This window comes from Phoenix dactylifera, chromosome 6 (assembly GCF_051530095.1).
Source record: "Phoenix dactylifera cultivar Ajwa chromosome 6, Ajwa_hap1_PhDact_Kaust_v1.1, whole genome shotgun sequence".
Lineage (NCBI taxonomy): Eukaryota > Viridiplantae > Streptophyta > Magnoliopsida > Arecales > Arecaceae > Phoenix > Phoenix dactylifera.
This window is the reverse complement of record NC_143195.1, coordinates 29,950,097-29,968,140: the sequence shown is the minus strand read 5'-3', so window position 1 is coordinate 29,968,140 and position 18,044 is coordinate 29,950,097. Positions and strand designations below refer to the sequence as shown.

Genomic DNA, 18,044 nt, shown 5'->3' with positions numbered 1-18,044 from the left:
TAATTAGAAAACAAAAAGAAAAGCTTCTCTGGAACTCTCTTCATCCACCGCCTCCGGCAACATCGCCGCTATCTGGAAACACCCCCTAGCGAAGCTGAAGCTGGGCCACTGGGGGTAGACCGGATCGGATCAAGGGGGGCGGGGGAGGGGCTACAAGGCTAATAGGCGATGGGAATTTGGAGTCTTTTATCTCGACTGGGGGCTTAGATTAGGCTGGGGATCTGCCGTTAATTTACTGGTCGAGGAGGGAGGAGAAGGTCTTGAGGGTGGCGAGGAGGGATTCGAGCGTGGGAGTGGTCATTGAGGCGCTCGAGGACGGAGAGGTAACCGGTGGGGTTGGCCCGGGGTCCGACAGGAAGAGCCGCTCGCGGCCGTGAATGGCGACGCCGGGGCCGGCGGCGGCGGCGGCGGCCGCCTCCACGGAGGGTGCGGTGCTGGGCCACCGCCAGATCGCCGTTCTGCGTCGCGTCGGTGACGATGAAAGGGGCGGACACGATGGGTGGAGGGGAAGGGGGAGGACGGTGGTTGGGGGGGGGGAGAGCCGGAACCAGAAGGTCCAACTGAACCACGGTCCGGTTTATTCGTTTAAGACACGTCCGTCTCGCATTGGCGATCCGCTTTCTCGCGGAAGCCGGTGCACGCGAGGTTAACCACGTCCTGAGAGTACAACACACCGGTAAAGTGATTTTTTTTTTGTTTTCTTGGGGTGGGAGCACAGCCAAAATGTCAGAAGAAAATGCGAGAATGACAAAAACGGAAGCGTAGACTTTCTCAAGTTGCTTCTCTGGTTGACTTTTTCATCGTTCTCGCCGAACATTCTTGCCGGGTACGTCAAGAATGGCGCAGTTGACGCAATTATAACAGCTGTTTGCCGGCTACAATCCATCATGATTTTAAATAATAATTTTATGATAATTATTGAGATATATAATATAAAAATATGGCGATTACAATGAACCATGTAAGATAACAATAGTAGTCGTTATTTCATGTTATTCCTTCTTTTAAACAAAAGTACTTTTACATTTTATATCTTTTCCTTAGAATTCCCTCAAAGAGTGTTATTTTATCTAACAGAGAATAAAGGAAAAGATAATACCATTAATTTTATTACTATTCATTATTTTACATCATAACAGCTTTTATTTCAATAGTTAGTTTATTATTAAAAATTTGAAAAGTTATTTTTTGTGCAAATAATAATTGTTATAACTATTATAAAAGTCAGTAACAATTCCGGCAAAGACATGAAGAAAATGGCTCGAGCACCAGATCTCGTGTAACACCTTGCATGTTAGAGCCCACTTACCATACAGCTAATTACTGAGTTTTCTCGTAGTGAAGCTTGTTCATTATTGCTTCATCTTATATCTTCATTTACCGGTGAAGGAACTCTGGATCAAGTGATAGATTTCATTTTTGTCATTCATTAAAATAAAATTTTGCTAAAATTACATCCTAAACAGTGAAACCGCAGGCCTCTACCGAGCCTTGAAGGAGGTAAGTCAGCCTCGTTGGTTGAGCACCTTCGGTGGAGGAGCGGAAGGAAATGAAGCACCTGCTTCTGGAAGGGTCGGACTATTCAGATTAGGCACGTTCTTCGAAAAATGAACCAAGCTGCTGACTGAATCACCTCATTTGTTGCTCATCATTCTGAAAAATTTTTATGGATCCAGCAGTCTTCAGTTTTCTCTACTTTGTGTAACTTTCTAGATAGTGATGCAGCAGACTGTGCTCATGCGAGAGCAGTATGAACAGCCGATCCAAGAAAAAAAAGAAAAGAAAAGGAGATAAGTCAGCAGATTTTGTGAACAAGCTTCCAGGAAAAAATCAGATACTGTTCTTGCAAATTATAATATTTGCATGCAACGACTTAGAAGAAAATATTAATTACAAGGAGAAAGGAAATGGTGGGGAATCCGCATTTTTCACACCCTCAAGTACTCTGATTCCAATCCTCTCTCCCTCATCAACATCCTCACCCTCTCCACCTCTTCCAATCTTCCTGCATTCCTATAAATCTTCATCAACAGCTCAAAATTAAGCTCATTGTCAGGTTCCAACTCAAACAATCTCCCTGCCGCAACCTCTCCAATTTCATCGTCCCCATGCACCGAGCAAGCAAACAGCAACGCCCCCCACACCGTCGGTCCGCCGTCGAATGGCATCTGCTTCGAGATGAGCTCGTAAGCCTCGCCCACCAGCCCTGCTCTTCCCAACATGTTCGCCATGCACCCATAGTGCTCCATCCCCGGTGTTATCTTGTGTCTCTCCTCCATCTCCGAGAACAACCTCCGGCCGTCCTCCACTAAGCCCAAATTCGCACACGCCGAGAGCAACGATACGAAAGTGACTCGGTCTGGAAGCACCCCTGAATCCTCCATGCTCTGAAACAAAGTGAGTACCCGATGATCCCTACGGTGAGCAGAGATTATAGCATTCCAGGACACCAAATCCTTTTCCGGCATCGATTCAAATATCGACCGAGCTCGATCCAATTGGCTGTGCTCGGAGTACATCCCGACCAAAGAATTTGCGACTGATAAATCCCACTGGAGCCCGTGTCGGAGAACCCAACCATGAATTTGAAGCCCGAGCTTGTTGCTAGAAGACGAGGAGGACCCGGAGAGCATTGATGAGATGGTTACAGAGTCTGGATCGATCCCAGCTCCAAGCATGCTTCTGCAGATGCCCATGGCCTCGAGAGGAAGTTCATGACGTATATAACCCGTTATCATCGAATTCCATGAGACAGGATCTCTGTCGGGGATTTTGTCGAAAATCTGGCGGGCTTTCTGGATGTCGCCGCACTTGGCGTACATGTCGACGAGCGCATTGAGCACGAAGATGTCGGTGCCGAAGCCCGAGCGGACAATGTGGCGGTGGAGGGCCTCGCCGTGGCTCACCGACCCGATTCCAGCACAGGCCTTGAGAACTCGCGGGAAGGTGAACCGGTCGGGCTCGACGCCCTCCTCCTCCATCTGGTAATATAAGGCCATGGCGTCTTCGTAGAGGCCCAGCTCGGTGTAGCCGGAGATGAGGGAGTTCCAAGGGAAGGCGCTGTTCTTAAACCGGTGCGGCATTTGGTCGAACAGCTGGTGTGCTTTTTCGACGCGGCCGCATGAGGCATAGAAGCGGAGGAGCCTGGCGGCGAGTTCGGGGTTCCGGCGGAGGAGGGCGGAGGGGATGAGGCGGCGGAGGCGGGCGCCGTGGCGGAGGGAGCGCATCCGGGAGCATGTCTCGAGGAGGGAGGCGAAGATGGAGGCGTCAACATGGACGCCGCGGGCGAGGGCGGAGTCGAGGTCGGCGAGGACGCGATCGAGCGCTTGGTCGCGGGTGAGGGGGGCGCGGTGGGGGAGGGGGAGGAGAGGAGTGGGCGAGGATTTGGGGTAGGCGAGGGTGTTGACGCGTTTGGGAACGAGTTTAGGGGGAGGTTCGCCCTTTTTCCGCTTGCTTATGCGGGAGCTGCTGCGAACGAGGAAGGAGGGAGCAAATGAAGCGGGTAAAGCACCCGCGTGGAGCTCCATGCTCCAACGGTAATTGTGTGCGAGCCTTTATACCAGTAACTACTTAGCTCATTTTAAAAAAAAAAAATCAAAAGATTGGTTTCAGTGTTTTCCCCTTTTAATTTTTTCTGAAATTTTGTAAAAAATATTATTACATTTGATTTGAAATAATATATATCGTTGTTTTAGAAAATAAAAATAAATTTTATTGGAGTCAAATGCTCTTAGATATTTTTCTAACTACTATAATTGATTTAGTTGTTATTGAAAAAGTAAGAGATAAGAAAGGCGATAAAGAAGAGACCAACTTAACAGTCCTTTTTTCACTTCGTTCATAACCGTTAATATGACCGTCATCTCTGCTAGGCCTGAAAATGATGATATATTTCTTTGAGAGAGTAAAAAAAAATAGATAAATAATTAGCTTTCGCTTGAAAACCTGCATGTCCTGAGCCTCTCTTGTAAGTGAAAACATGCATGCATCTTCTTTTTTCCATGTTCCGCAACGCCTGCTGCATCTCCAACATAGCAGTTGTATATTCACCGGGTTTTATGTTGCCAACTAAATAGAGACTGCGTGAAATTTGTTTTTGTCCAAACTGTTATTAATTCTTTACCCTTAAGATGCCAATTTCTTTTCCTGCTTGAGACCATCAGGTTCAGGCTGCGTGAAGCAAAGGCAGCACAATACACTGGCAGTGGCACAGGAAATGACAATCAACAATGCCCACAGGGAATTCTGTGAAACATGTAGCAGAATGTCATACGGAAAGACAAAATGAAACCCTGAGGTAGCTTCATGATTTGCAGCACAAGAATAAAGTTGTATCTTGGTAACACTAATGCCAATGTACAGTAATACATATAGATACATTTTTTATTTGCATTTTTCGTTTCTCAGCACATCCACCTAGTCTAAAACAAGGTTTTGGGAGAACTGCCAGTTAACTGATGCTTATACAAACGAGCATATTTGGGAGCAGGATTGGTCCCCAAGTACCTGTCAATTGCTTTTCTTCGGCTATGTGCCATAAAAGAAAGTTATGCATCTATTCCAGGGCCTGGATATGCAGGAAGACTCATAATTCGCTTGTCTAACACAGGACTTCCAACAGTGAAATGATAGAGACTCTGGAACTCCAAATCTTTCAGGCCAAGAACCTCATGAACTGCATGATACAAGATAAAAGTTTAAACAATTATTTAAACAATCTTGCAATTTGATCTTATGAAACATTTAACTGCAATATTGAGAATGAAATGGAAAATCAATCACTGACATTTCCAACAAGACTACACCCTAATTAGAGGCACCCTAAAATTTGCATTTATAGTAATCAAGCTCACAAGATAGATTGCTGGCATATGGAGGCAAGGCAAGAGATGGTTTGCTGAATTCATGTTTTTTCTTGCCCTCGACTTTGCTAACCTTATTTTATATTAATTCATGCCTACCATAAAAGTGTCAGATATATATAGGCAAAGAACTACTTGATAAGACAACATAGAGGTTCAGGAATAGACAAGTTATGCAGAGATTCCAAAACCAAAACCAAAACTTTTTTGTTTCAGTCTGAGCCAATCTGGAAGCAGAGAATTTTGGCGAAAACTAGCTCATGCACCAAATGTATTGTATATATGGGTGACTTAAGTTTATTTTTGTCATTTCTTTATTTAGTCTAAATTTCAATAAGCATTTTGTTGAGATTAAAATGAGAACGTGATGTTGGGTCAGAGAAATTCAAAGAAATTTATTTTTCTTTTCTTTTCCTTTTTTTTTGGACCAAGGATTTGGTTATCCTACTGCTAACATCACAATGATGTACATTGTCATCAAACTGTAAAATGCTACATTACCCTATAGAAGAATAATGTAAAAGTAACCTTTTTCTTAAAAAAAAAAAATCATAATTGTCATTGAACTGAAACACCCAAAGCACATAAGCAACTCAATATATTTTAAGATGAATTGTCTTTTATTTACTTGATTCAATTTATTTCTCTATCTATTTTTCTTAATCACTTTTATAATTTTTGGATTCCCTATAATATTTTTGACTATTTTTATATACTATTTTATCATTTTCCTTGTAATTTTTTTGACTGAAATAACGAAACAGAAATCATTTTGCCCGGTGAAAACCAAAACTAAAACTGAGGGTTTGAACCTTGGATGGCATGTAACCAATCATGTGTTGACATTACATATAGGATATTCCCAATGTTTCCCATGCTTTGAGGTTTAGAGACATTAAATTACGAGCTAAATGTGCAATGTGAAGGACAACCTCCAAACAAGGTTTTTTCAAGCTTGCCAACATTCTTGTTGATCCTTGAGCACAAATGAAAGCGATAATTAAGTTTTTGTATCATCGAGGTGATTCTAGAAAGTATCATTGAATACTGTAAGTCCTTCAGTTAGGTGTCATAACTTGCGCAAACCGATCTCTGGCAATGTCGCAGCTTGAAGTTGTGGACATAGAACTAGAATGGGGTGTTTCAAATAAAAAAGATACATAGAATAGTTATGGATATGAGAGTTTTAAAAGAGGGAGTTCGAAGATAACATAATTCTTGTGTTGATGCACCTCAGAGTTAAGGGGAAAATACCAGATGTATTAACTTTTATTGGAAAAGCTAGAATCATGCAAACAGTGCCCCTTCACTGCCATAATGAGCATGCAATTTAGTGATTGTACTTAGTTTACAATAAGCATTTAGCAGCAACTAACCACCACCCCCCCCCCCCCCCCCCCAAAAAAAAAAAAAAAGCATGATATTCAAGTTTTCAACTTCAAAAACAAAAATTCTTAATTGTTTGCCCTCCATTAGTGCAAGTCCCTTTCTCCTTTTTTCAAATTATTAATACGACCGTCATTTGTACTAGTAACAAATTTAAAATTTAACTTAATGTCCATCTTCCTGCTATGCCAATCTTATCTGCACAAACCCACAACCTAACATTCTAAGGCATAAAGCATAACAAGGATTTCGTTATTGTTCCATACAGTTAGAATGATTAGGTTATCATATTGCAATAGGCTATTATATCGAAATCCAAAGGTGCATCTTTACTTCCAGTACTTCAATTCTACTACTGCAACAATCCTCATTTATCTCATCATGGCAATTCATAAAATGCCAAGATAACCTAAAAAGGGAAACATATAAATATCTGGCCAAAAGATTTTATGCAATGAACATATAGCTCTAACAGGCTAAATAAAACCACGTCAGTTTGAATATCTGAAAGGCTCTATATTGTACAAGCCCAAATTTTATCTCAGAGCTTGCTTTATTTCTCATAATACTGTCATCTTGAAAATGAAGCACAATTAGTTTATTAAGCACAGAAAGTGTCACAAATTGTAGCATTTGGTTGCATACAGAGAAAGATCTATGGCCTGTGAGTGGCAAACAAACATGAATCATTACTGTTCTACAGATAAGAACAATGAAGACATTATATTTTTCACATGTTTGCAGTTGTAGATAGAAGGGAGAAAAGTATCGCAGCTAAGAAAACTGAACCTATGGAAATGTTAATTGCAATAGTTAATACTTAGGGTCTATTGCAGTATCTAGCATGAACTCGAGAAACAGCTCAACTCTAAGGTTTCAACAATTAATTAGATCTAGAACAAAAGACATATAAGAACATGTAGCAGAAGAAAAAGGGATGCATCTTATCATAACACCGTATAAACCTAAAAAGCTTGCAAAGTCGGCACCGCATGGGGCTTCTCATGCAAGAAAATAGAATTAGAACCATTGGAAACTTTTAGCATAATATTTTCTTCTTCTTCTTCTTCTCCATTTATGAAAGTGAAGTTCCTAGTTTCAAGTATAATAAATTTTTTTTTATAAAAAAAAATCCCCAGAGGGCTATACTTCTGATCAAAAATTCCAGTAAGCAGCCTACCTAATTTTTAAATTATCAAAATATCTAGTGCATTAAGAGACCGCATATACACAGCAGGGCATTAGCAACTACAACTATTACTCGGGCATGCTATGTAAAAAGTGGCCCACGAAGGAGAAACATCATTCTTTTTCAGCCTGCATGGAGACCTGCACAATTTCCACCCACTACGGAACTTGGTATTCTCAAAGTAACTGATCAGCCCAGATAAGCACCCCACATGTATGGTTTTCATTGTTTCTTTTGCCTCATCTTCATTTTTAACAAACTTTTACTTCTGAGTTCTAAATAAATTTTCTAGATATAGTGCATCCAATTCCAGCCAAACAAAGAGGGGCTTGAGTACCTTAAAGAAAGAATACTGGTTTTATAAAAGTCAAACAAGAATGCAGAATTGCAGATGCTTAGACACTGGCATCTTTACTGTGGGTTTTATAGGCTTCTTATTCACCATATCATTCTTAAAAATTTGATGCAGTCTTATGCTATAGTGTGAACCATTATCTATCGAATTGGCACATGCCAGCAGAAATACATACCATTAGCAGTAGAATGACAATAAAGGTTTTTTGATACATGATTGCCTCCCAGATGTACAGACAGGAGCGTTAAGAAAGGCATCAACATTTGACCATCAACCACTCTTGGATGCGCAGCGAAGTCAAATAGAATGGAAGGTCATGCCATTTCATTTCTATGTTCCAGCAAATTGGATGGATTGCACATATTTCAAATTAAGGTCTATTTAAAAAAAAAAAATATCCCCTCATTTGAGTTCTGCAACTCCAGCAAGTTGCACTCCCTAGTTTTGCTAAATGCCATGATCTGTATTGTCATTTGTGGCGGTTCAGTGGGCTATCCCACCTACCTTTATCACAAAAAAAAAAGGCTTCGTGACAATTCGGTGGGCTAGCCCACCTACCTTTATCACAAAAAAAGGGTTCCATGCCAGCGTGTCCAAAGGGAAGTACCCTGCCTTATAATAGTTGTGTCAAAAGAAGTTTTCTTAGCATTGCTGAGTTTACCTCTTTCTGTTATCCACTTACAAGGTGTTCTTTATGTCAGGCAAATCAAAGATTAGACCTACATTGCCAAATGGGGCCGGAATTTTTAACCCGACAGGCTCCGCCTACAAAAACATGTGTATCGAGAGGCTATTTCATTTGCAGGTCAAGTAGTAATTGGGCACTAACAACTTAAGACTAAAACAGATTATGCATTGTTACACCTGCATGATCTATTAGGTCATTGTTGCGAGAGCTGATGGCAAAGTTCTGAGAGCTCATGGCAAAGTTCTGATCAGAGCAACAATAAGTTTATAAATAACAATAAGTTTCATCAAGTAACCACACAGTCAAAGTAACAATAGCTTATAAAGATACTCCTAGTACAATATCACCATGCAGGTCCATGGACAGCTCAAGGGTCAAGGTTAGAGTCTACTACTCTACTACAGGAGGCCAAACAAGAAGAAGACGGTAAAGGAAAAGGGCAAACAGCTTTGAGCAAGATCAATGAGGATCAGCAGATTTAACCTGCTGGTGGGTACAGATCAAGCAACAATGAATTAAATACCAGACAAGCCCATGCATCTTATAGATAATATGACCCTATCCAGTTGCTACCCCTAGTTGCTCCAACTACAACACTTGAATTAGAAATCAATGACAATGCATGAGCCACCATAGAATCATAACAAATTTAAGAATTATTGATGCTTGATTATAAGGCACAAGGAGGATTCGTTTGCAAAAAGAAAACATGCAAAGTACATATTCCATCATCAGCTAACAAAAATACTAAGGGACCACCAGATGAAAAGGTAGTCTAAATATATTTCATGTTTGTCTTTTCGTATGCATAAAAGTGATTTATAACTCCCTACCACAGCATATTCTAGAATATTCTGGTTAACATAAATAGGGCTGTGGGCTAAACAACAAATAACAGACCACATCTCATGTGTGTAACCCCTGTTTGTGGGCGACGTGTTGATTTTTAATCATCTGAGCATAATAGTGTTAACAAGAAGCTAAGTAGTGGTTTGGAGTTGTCAATGTGGTGTTTATTGGTTTCAAGATGCTTATCACAAAAAACATAAATCTGTGATTTTCAGAGTCTGATATTTTTACATAGGTCTCTTACATCATTTCTTGATTAAATCAGTCACTTATTGTCAAAAATTGAAAAATAAGGTTTGCTGAGTTTATCAAGGGGCACCTTAAGTTTATCTTCTCAATTAATCTCTACATTTATATCTATAGCGAGGGGCAAGGATCAAAAACTGTACAAAATCAAGAGATCATATCCAACCATACCACAGGTCACAGCAATGAAGCATACGGTCCTCCGACTAGAAAATCTGAGTCACCAATCCTTGTTAAAGGGATCAAAATAAACTAGAGCATGACCAATAATTCAACAAGGATTTGTGTCTCTCAACCTTCAAAAACAAGAATCTGTCAAAAGTTTTATATCACTGGAATTCTTAACTATTAATCTAACTAGTCTGGATATGCAAAAAATGCACCTCTAACTAAATGTAAACAAACAAACAACCCCATTCATATCATTGTCATTCTTTCTTGCACAAAGTATACATGAAATCAACGTTTCCTTCCCCAACTCCAGAACATCCCATCTCTACAAATTCCATTATCATCACAAACCCTCATATAATCTCAAAATTATCAGCCTTCTAACATGCAACAACTTTTCCCTATAATATCATCGCTGGAAAGAAATAGAAAAATGATATTGTGATCTGTTTCAGCCAAATACTGCATAACCCAGACACTCCTTTAATCTCCCAAAGCCACTTTGTAGCGAAGTCCATAAAATCTGACCACCTGATTTCTCATTGCAACTTTAAGTTTCTCAATTTATTCTTGGAATAAATACATGCCGCATTTAACTTGACCATGTTTGCAATTCTGTATACCACCTATTCTCTTATCACACTATCCTCCTAATCCCTCGAACTGTAGGTCTAATTTTCATTAGTTACCTATATTAGTACTTAGCTTACGCTTTGCTTTTCCTTCAACAAAAAATTCCATTGCTTTATCATCCAAACATTGTCAACTTCCTAGATGTCAAATTCTCTTTTCTTTTAATCATAACTTTCATTACCTTACAGCCCAACTCCAATTTTGTAGTTCCTCCATCCCATGATGCCTTGATCTTGATTTTACTGGTTAAGAAGCTATCAGAATCAGCTTTCAATATCAGCATCTTCCCCATCTTTCTCCCACACCATAACTACCAGACCCTCCTCTAAACTTTCCAAGCCAACCATCTTAATTCTAACATGAAAAAGGTGAAAAAGGAGATAGAAGCCAACCTCTTCTATCTTTAACCTCAAGGACATACCAAAAGCCCTCCTCTTTTCACTCTGACAACTACCCAGATCCTTGTCAATTCTCCACAATCTGCCCATCCCACCATTTCACTAGCCCTTTTCACCAAGAAGATGGAAGAAGTCATATCACATTAGTTGCTGAAATTTAAGTAAGTTTTTGCAAATGGAATACAAATTTAACAAAAAAATGAAATTCTTAGAATTGGTAATGATAGGATCAGTCTGTTTTTCATAAAACATAGTATATTGTGCCACTTTTCCTTCGCTACTTATATATTTACCACATGGAATATGAAATTCACATTATATAGCAACAATACATTTAGAATTCCTAAAGCATGCTAGGAAAAGTTACGAGTCATCCGTATGTTGTACTCAAAACTCAGGCTAAAGAATTTTTTTTAAAAAAAAAACATATACCGGCATCATCAAAGTAGCAACCAATTCCAGTTGCAGATATCCCAACACCATGTGCTTCAAGGTATAATACTTGACCAAGAACTCCAGTCTCCCAGAATAGACGAGGATACATCCAAGCATTCCTTTCCCGCAAAACAGGCTCAAAACGAGCTACCATGCCTAGGCTGAAGCACCCATCCGAGGCAATATCCTGCATTTGAGGACAGAGATGGATGAGAGCAAAGAAAGACTCTAACAAGCACATAGGAAATATTAAAGCACCATACCTGATGGCAAGACAGCTGCTTGGCTAGCTCCTGACAGTTCCCTCTCGCAAGCCTATACAGGGGGAGGCCAGCAGGGCAACCCTCCGGCTTCACCCACTCAAACTCCGGCCTCATCGCCCGCCTCAGGCCATCGAAATGGTCCTCATTCCTCACCAAGAAATACAAGCCCTGAGGCAAATTTGCGACCCTGTGAACAAACAGAGCAGCATGCACCTCCGCATCCCAACTCAGAACCCTGAATGGCAGTGCGAATTGCTTCCCCTGCTTCTCCCCCGGTCCCACCTCCCCCGAAGGAAGGCAATGCAACAGTATCTGATAGAAAGTTTCCCTCTTCATCACATGAACGCCATCCATATCAACCGCACTCCTCCGCTTCCTGACCACCTCCCGAACCGTGAGACCTTTGTATAAACTTTCTGATATCAATCCGCTCTCGTGGAAGGGATTTACGGAGAAACGATCGCCGGGCGTCGGTGGCTTCTTCACGGCCTCGGCTGTCCGGTAGATGATATCCCAGCAAACATGGTCCTTGCTGAGAGAATCGGGGGTCCCGAGCCACTCCAAAGACGGAAACCGGGAGAGGGCGACGCTGAGCGCGGAGTAGTCAACGGAGGGCGCAGCGCCGAAGGGGAAGAGGAGGAGGGCGCAGTCGGGATGCTGGGATTCGATCCAGGGGAAGCGGCCGCGGACGGGTCGGTGGGGGAGCTGGGAAGGCGGCGGATGGTCGGCGCGGTGAAGGCCGAGGAGGCGGTCGAGGTCGTCGTGGCCGAGGACGTCGAGGAGGCGGGCGTCCCAGCCGAGGGAAGCGGCAGCGAGGGCGACGGCGGCGAGGGCGTGGCCGACGTCGTGGTTGCAGTAGCGGAGGGCGCGCTCGCCGTACTTCCAAGCCTCGCGCCAGAAGATGGAAGATAGAACGAGGAGAAGCACGGAGCCGCCATGATTGGGGAAGAGGGAACAGGTTTCGAGGCGGGCGCGGAGCTCGAGGGAGTGGTCCTTGGGGGAGTAATGGGCGAGGAAAGGGGAAGAGGAGAGAGGGGAGTTGCCGTCGGGGAGAGGTGGCGAGAGGAGGTGGGCTTCGGTGGGGTGGAGATTCCCGCTGCTGGGGTTGACGCGGAGGGACCAGGTGGAGAGGCCGGTGGTCTTCCAGGCGGAGAGGGAGAGGGAGTCGTAGAGGAGGCGGGAGAGGAAGGCGTGGGAGAGCGGGTGAGGTGGTGAAGGAAAGGAAGAGAAAAGAGAGTGGTAGAGAGGGGAGTCGCCGGGGAGAGGGGGGAAGTGGAGGAGAGGATGGAGAGGGGAGGAGAGGAAGCGGAGGAAAGGGTTGGGCTGGTTGGCCCAGTCGAGGCCGCGGGGGCCGAGGGCGTAGCCATTGGTGAGGGAGTGCTTGGTCTGGTTGTGGTACTTTAGGGCCTGCTGCTGGCTTTGAAGCTGCTCTTCTTGGTGATATTGGGAAGGGAGAGGAGGAGGGGAGGGGTTGGAGTGCATGGCTGGGGCGGTGGAGCGGAGCGTTCTTCTTGACATTATCGGAGGGGAGGGGAAGCAGAAGGAGATTCGGGAAGGAGAGTGAGGAAGGAAGAAGCACAGGCACATGCCTCTCTTTCTCCTCGCTATTCCTCTTCTTCTACTTCTTGCTTCTCCTCTGTTGCGCGATGGAGGAGAAGGAATTGTAGGAAGGGAGAAGAATGTTCGATTCGGCGCGGCCGAGATGCACGCCATAGGGAGGGATTGTTGGGTCCGGCCCAATAGAATCACGATACCAAAGCCCACCAAAATTGGGCGGGCGCTTTGTCACAGCTCATAATCTCACCCAAAAAAAAAATATAAAAAAAAAATAAGTTTTTAATCTAATCTTTGTCAAAATTTAAATTCATTCAAATCTAATCACAGGCACCACGATCATCTCGATATTCATGGTCGACGCTAATAGATCTATGCTGCAATATCCTCTAGTCCACATAAATTATGAGTTAATACTATTTATCACAATTCAGACTCTCATCTAAAAAGACTAACCGGAAGATATTATTTGGTTTCTTAATTTTATATAAATACTCTGATCTATCCAGTAAATAATCTATATGGGACTAAACATATATTCCGCACGCATTCTCACACTTTTACGCCAGAAATTAGAAACTTTCGGGCATCAAAGATGCTTCTTCTTTGTTTTAGAAAAGTAGAGGACAGTAAGGGGGCTCGAGTGTTTAGCAACACTTGATAGTGCACAAAGAAACCGAACAATAGGTGGCCCGAAACTCCATGGATATTCTTCTTGTTTATAGATTTAATCTGCTCTTGTCAATCTGTAGCTTTTTTTTTATTTTTATCATATTAAGCATAGTTGCCAAATAGACCAAATGAAACCCTTGGTAAAAGCCGCTTAATCAATTCTTCAATTCAACAAAACTATGTTATCAGATTTTTGTACCATTTGCATAAATTGACATATTAACAGACCTTAAGGTCTACCTCGAAAATAAAAATGAAAAAGACTAGATATTGTATTTCACAAAATTTATAATAATTTATTTTCGAGATATATTGAGGCTCATAAAATTTACACTGGACCAATAAATAAACATAAATATAACTTATGTCATTATTGTCTAAGATGAAGTGGTAAGATTGTTGTGATTCCTCGGTCTTTGAATCATGATTGGCACCAGAGCTTTAGTCGAAGGTTTCGAATCAATACCTTCTTGTGGCCACAAATTGTTCTATGTGACAACTGTGCCAAAGCCTCATCATTGATCGAGAAATCCCCTCCGACTGATTCCCATGAACAGATAACGCCAGAGAACAACAGATGGAGAGGAGTGTAGTTTAATGGATATTGAGGCTGCCCCTTCCCTTGAGATTGGGAGGGAAGTTAGCCTCGTCCGGCCCTGCTTCTACTTACGATCTAACCACAAATTTCAGATACAGCGATAATTTTAATACAACCTGAATTCCTTTTTCTTGTTTGTTTGTATCTTTACAAAAGGAAACTACAAGAAAACACTTTTATAAAACAACATGTATAAATATACATATGTATCCATATATACATGTGGATACATAGTTATGTATTAACACGCTAAATGTCTACACACACATTTCCATATTTATGTTTATATATAATAAATATGATATGTATATATCATGATAAAGGGCTTGGGCTGACAAGCACAACGGCATAGGTTCGAGTTCTACAGTAGTGCCGATACAACATATCTCCTGCATTCTGCACACAAGTTCATCTTCATTTACCCTGCCCATGCCTGAGATTACATCATCTTTTATAACACTGCATCCAAACTAGTAATGATCAAACTCCCTCAAGGTACAATATGAGCAAAATTTATTCTCTACGGCTGTAGGTCTAAAACCCATATAAGGTAGCACAAAGCACCAATATGTATAGAGGAAAGAGACATGATGCCTCAGTAGAAGGTAGTTGGATCCCTCCTTTTCCAATTTCCTGATCTAAGAGGGTTTAGAAATGGGCCCAATCAAGGGAAATGCAAGCTCATTCCCTCAGTAGAAGTAGATGGCCTATGAATGGATAAATGATTAAGAATGGTATCTCATTATGGGTTCTCACTTCAAACCGAATGGTCTCTCATCTGTGCAAGTGGTTGGCCATAGGCTTGGCCAAGTTATGCACTCAGAGATCAGAGATGATGTTACATGAATGGATTATGTAAGTACAGATATTAAGGAGGCTGTCTATTTGCTCTTGAGGCATAATTAAAATTAAAATCTCCTTGAATGAGGTTATGTTTCTAGATATCTATTTTTAGGTGAACATAACCCTTAAAGAGTCTACATTCTCTGATTACTCCCCAACCCCCAAAAACAAGACCTATATGTTCTCTCAAAATGTTCTAAAAGAAGCCAATTAATGTTTTATAAACAAAAAATCAGGTCCTTATTCAATAGCAAAGGTACCAAGTAATGGCTGACAACTCCAAACAATTGTTGAGAGGCAAACTACTGTAGTTGAACATAATGGGTCTCAGAATTTAAGGTTCACCTGGCTGAACAGATACCATTTGATTTTGACAAGTCTGTTACATTGAATGGCAAACTTCCATGGTCCCTTTCTTGGTTATTTATATGAACAGCTCTTTATTCAAGCCACTTGGACCTATGCAATCCATTGTTGAAATTAGCTAACTCGCACTTTCGATTCTCAAATTCATGAAAGTTAGGTATTCTGAATATCGAGAAGCACATCAATTTTGTATATATGTAATTGCCCGTTTTTGGGCTAGTGGGCCGGTCAGGCCGGCCTACTAGCACTTGAGCGGGCGTGCGGAGGAGAAGACTCCCAATCGGAGTCTTATTCCTCCCCCGATATCGCCGGAAGTCAAGAATTCGAGGGCAAGCAAACCTTATAAAAAATCCCGGGATTTCCATCTATTTAAGGCCTTCTCCTCCTCCTTTGGACTCCATCACCGGTTTCTCCGAGAGTCGCCGCCGATCTCGACGATTCTTCTCCGAATCTCCTCCGCAATTCAGCGTCGGAAAGGGCCGCCGGAACCTCGCCGGACCGAGGTAAGTGTTCCTCGTCTTCTTCTCTTCCTATCCTGGTATTTTAGAAGTGATTCGTTGTGGATTTGAGCCGGAAAATCGCCGGGATTTCACCCGAAAGAGGGGAGCCCCGTTCGGCCTGTTTTCGCTCGCCGCCGTCGGCCGCCGAGGTTGGCCGAGCCTACCTCGCCACCTCCTTCTGCCGTCGGGCCTGGCGGTTGGGGGGGGGGGGGGAGAGAGAGAAAGGGGTCCCCCTCTCTCTCTCTCTCTCTCTCTCTCTCTCTCTCTCTCGTTGGACTTTCTCTCTCTTCCATACTTTCTCTCTTATTCTCTCTCTTGATTTATGGACAGATATGTTGACCCGTGGCCTCTGAGGCTATGATTAAACCCAAACTGAGATTCTAACGAGGTCGAGCATATCTTTAATAATCTCAAACTAAAGCATACCTGAAGCTATTGGTATGAGTGCCCTGGATGTGAGATTTGAGCCAGAAGAAGATGAGGATCTATCACCAAATGAGGGATCGGAGTTGTGTCGGAAAAACTTCCTTCCCTATCCCTATAGTTTATAATCCGTTCCCCCCCCTCGCACAAATTGAGCCTCGCTGCCACACCAGGTCATCAAGCTTTTGGTGAAGTTTTCAATCTTTCTCTCTCCGTAAAATTTATTTACTCGATTTTCTCACCATACTCTCTCTCTAAAGTAGTTGGATGTAGTAAAAACTCTTCACAGTAATTTTGAATTGACCATAGTAAAGGATCTTGATTCCGAATTGTTGGGCGGCGTGTCATTGGGTAGCATGTCAGGCCCATTCTGGTCTTTGCCAACACTAGTCCGAGCATGATTCAATAAAATCATCTTGATCAAATGTCAGGCACTCCTGCGTGGGGGTGTCAGAATTTAGAATTTTTATTTCTAAAATAATTATGATAAAATTATGATAAAAAGTATAATTTTGGAATATTAAGCTCGAAAAAGAATTTTCAGAATTAATTGGATCGCATTTGCAAGGTAAGTAACGATCTGCCTTTTCTAAATTTTTTTATTTATATAATAATATTGTTGCATCGAATAAATTGTTAATGAATTTATATAATTTATAAATTTTATGAGATGATGATTTGAATGAAAAATAGATAGATAAATTGGAGTAACATTTTTCGAACTATTGTTATATTTACTGTTCTTGCATTATATATGCATATTTTGATCAGATTATGATATATCTATTATTTTACAAAAAGAACTTTAACACGCATCATATTTGGAACTCTTAGCTTGACTATGTTTTAGACTCTACCAATTGGGATTATGCATTGGCAATTTTGGCCCAACTATAGAATATAAGTATGATAGTTTGGCCTACTCCGCAGAATATAAGTGCAATTTTGTTTCTGACCTAGCTACAGGGTATAAGTGTAATCATAGTTATAAACTCTCAACTTGAATATGATTTATTTGGAATCAGATATATGATTATATAAACAGCTATTTGAAAGATACAAATTTCAATGGATTTATGTTTTGAAACGGAATTAGCTGTATCTTTATACTGATTCAGAGCGAGTGAAGTCCTCTCTATATCTTTATCTTGGCTCTTGCTCGATCTAGCAGGCGGTCTAGTATTTTGAAACGGATTTGGTTCTCCAAGCTAGAGAGGACTTCACCTGATCTTAGACCTGACTCAACCCGAAACCCTCCCGTGGTAACAAATAAAATAATAGTTTCTTTCTAAAAGAAAGATATTGAAAAGGACCAGAAGGCGGCATGAAACAAGTGAGTCCCAAGAAACAATTTGAGTTCCAAGAAGTACCTTCAGCGAGTCCCATGCGCACCGCGATTCTGGTTTTGAAAAGTCAAGACGAGAACTCGTAAGAGATTTGGCCATGAAGAAACAGAGGCAGTAGCGATCGAGCTCACCTTCCCCTCCCACCTGGCTTGCATCGAAGAGGAGAATAAAAGAGCAAGCGAGAGGGAGAGAGAGAGAGAACGATGATGACGGATACATTTCCTTCTGCAAACACTCGTCCAGTTTCATATTTATTCAGCAATTATA

General features: G+C 41.8%; 2 protein-coding genes across 3 annotated transcripts; both read right to left on the bottom strand.

Moving 5' to 3' along the window:
• Positions 1-1,395: 1,395 nt before the first annotated feature.
• Positions 1,396-3,587, bottom strand: OTP70 (Tetratricopeptide repeat (TPR)-like superfamily protein). Its single transcript, XM_089924010.1, has 2 exons — positions 1,895-3,587; positions 1,396-1,729 (listed from the first exon to the last, which is right to left on the bottom strand). Exon 1 carries the CDS (start codon positions 3,525-3,527, stop codon positions 1,929-1,931), a length of 1,599 nt encoding a protein of 532 aa, XP_089780136.1. The 5' UTR covers positions 3,528-3,587; the 3' UTR covers positions 1,396-1,729; positions 1,895-1,928.
• A 686-nt stretch (positions 3,588-4,273) lies between these two features.
• On the bottom strand, positions 4,274-17,957 carry LOC103702788 (nitroreductase family protein). Of its 2 annotated transcripts, XM_008785353.6 has the most exons (4): positions 16,435-17,957; positions 11,476-13,274; positions 11,210-11,399; positions 4,274-4,675 (listed from the first exon to the last, which is right to left on the bottom strand). In XM_008785353.6, exons 2-4 carry the CDS (start codon positions 13,186-13,188, stop codon positions 4,548-4,550), a joined length of 2,031 nt encoding a protein of 676 aa, XP_008783575.4. In that variant the 5' UTR covers positions 13,189-13,274; positions 16,435-17,957; the 3' UTR covers positions 4,274-4,547. The 2 variants fall into 2 exon arrangements, with proteins under 2 accessions (XP_008783575.4, XP_089780135.1); XM_089924009.1 differs by lacking the exon at positions 16,435-17,957 and having other exon boundaries at positions 11,476-16,340.
• Positions 17,958-18,044: the final 87 nt, after the last annotated feature.

Excerpts from the sequence above, each read along its gene's own strand:
- OTP70 (XM_089924010.1), bottom strand. The coding sequence starts at position 3,527 with ATGGAGCTCCACGCGGGTGCTTTACCCGCTTCATTTGCTCCCTCCTTC.
- LOC103702788 (XM_008785353.6), bottom strand. The coding sequence starts at position 13,188 with ATGGCGTGCATCTCGGCCGCGCCGAATCGAACATTCTTCTCCCTTCCT. Across the intron at positions 11,400-11,475 it reads AGCAGCTGTCTTGCCATCAG|GATATTGCCTCGGATGGGTG; the intron begins GTATGGTGCTTT and ends CCTCAAATGCAG. Across the intron at positions 4,676-11,209 it reads TTGCTACTTTGATGATGCCG|TTCATGAGGTTCTTGGCCTG; the intron begins GTATATGTTTTT and ends TGTATCATGCAG.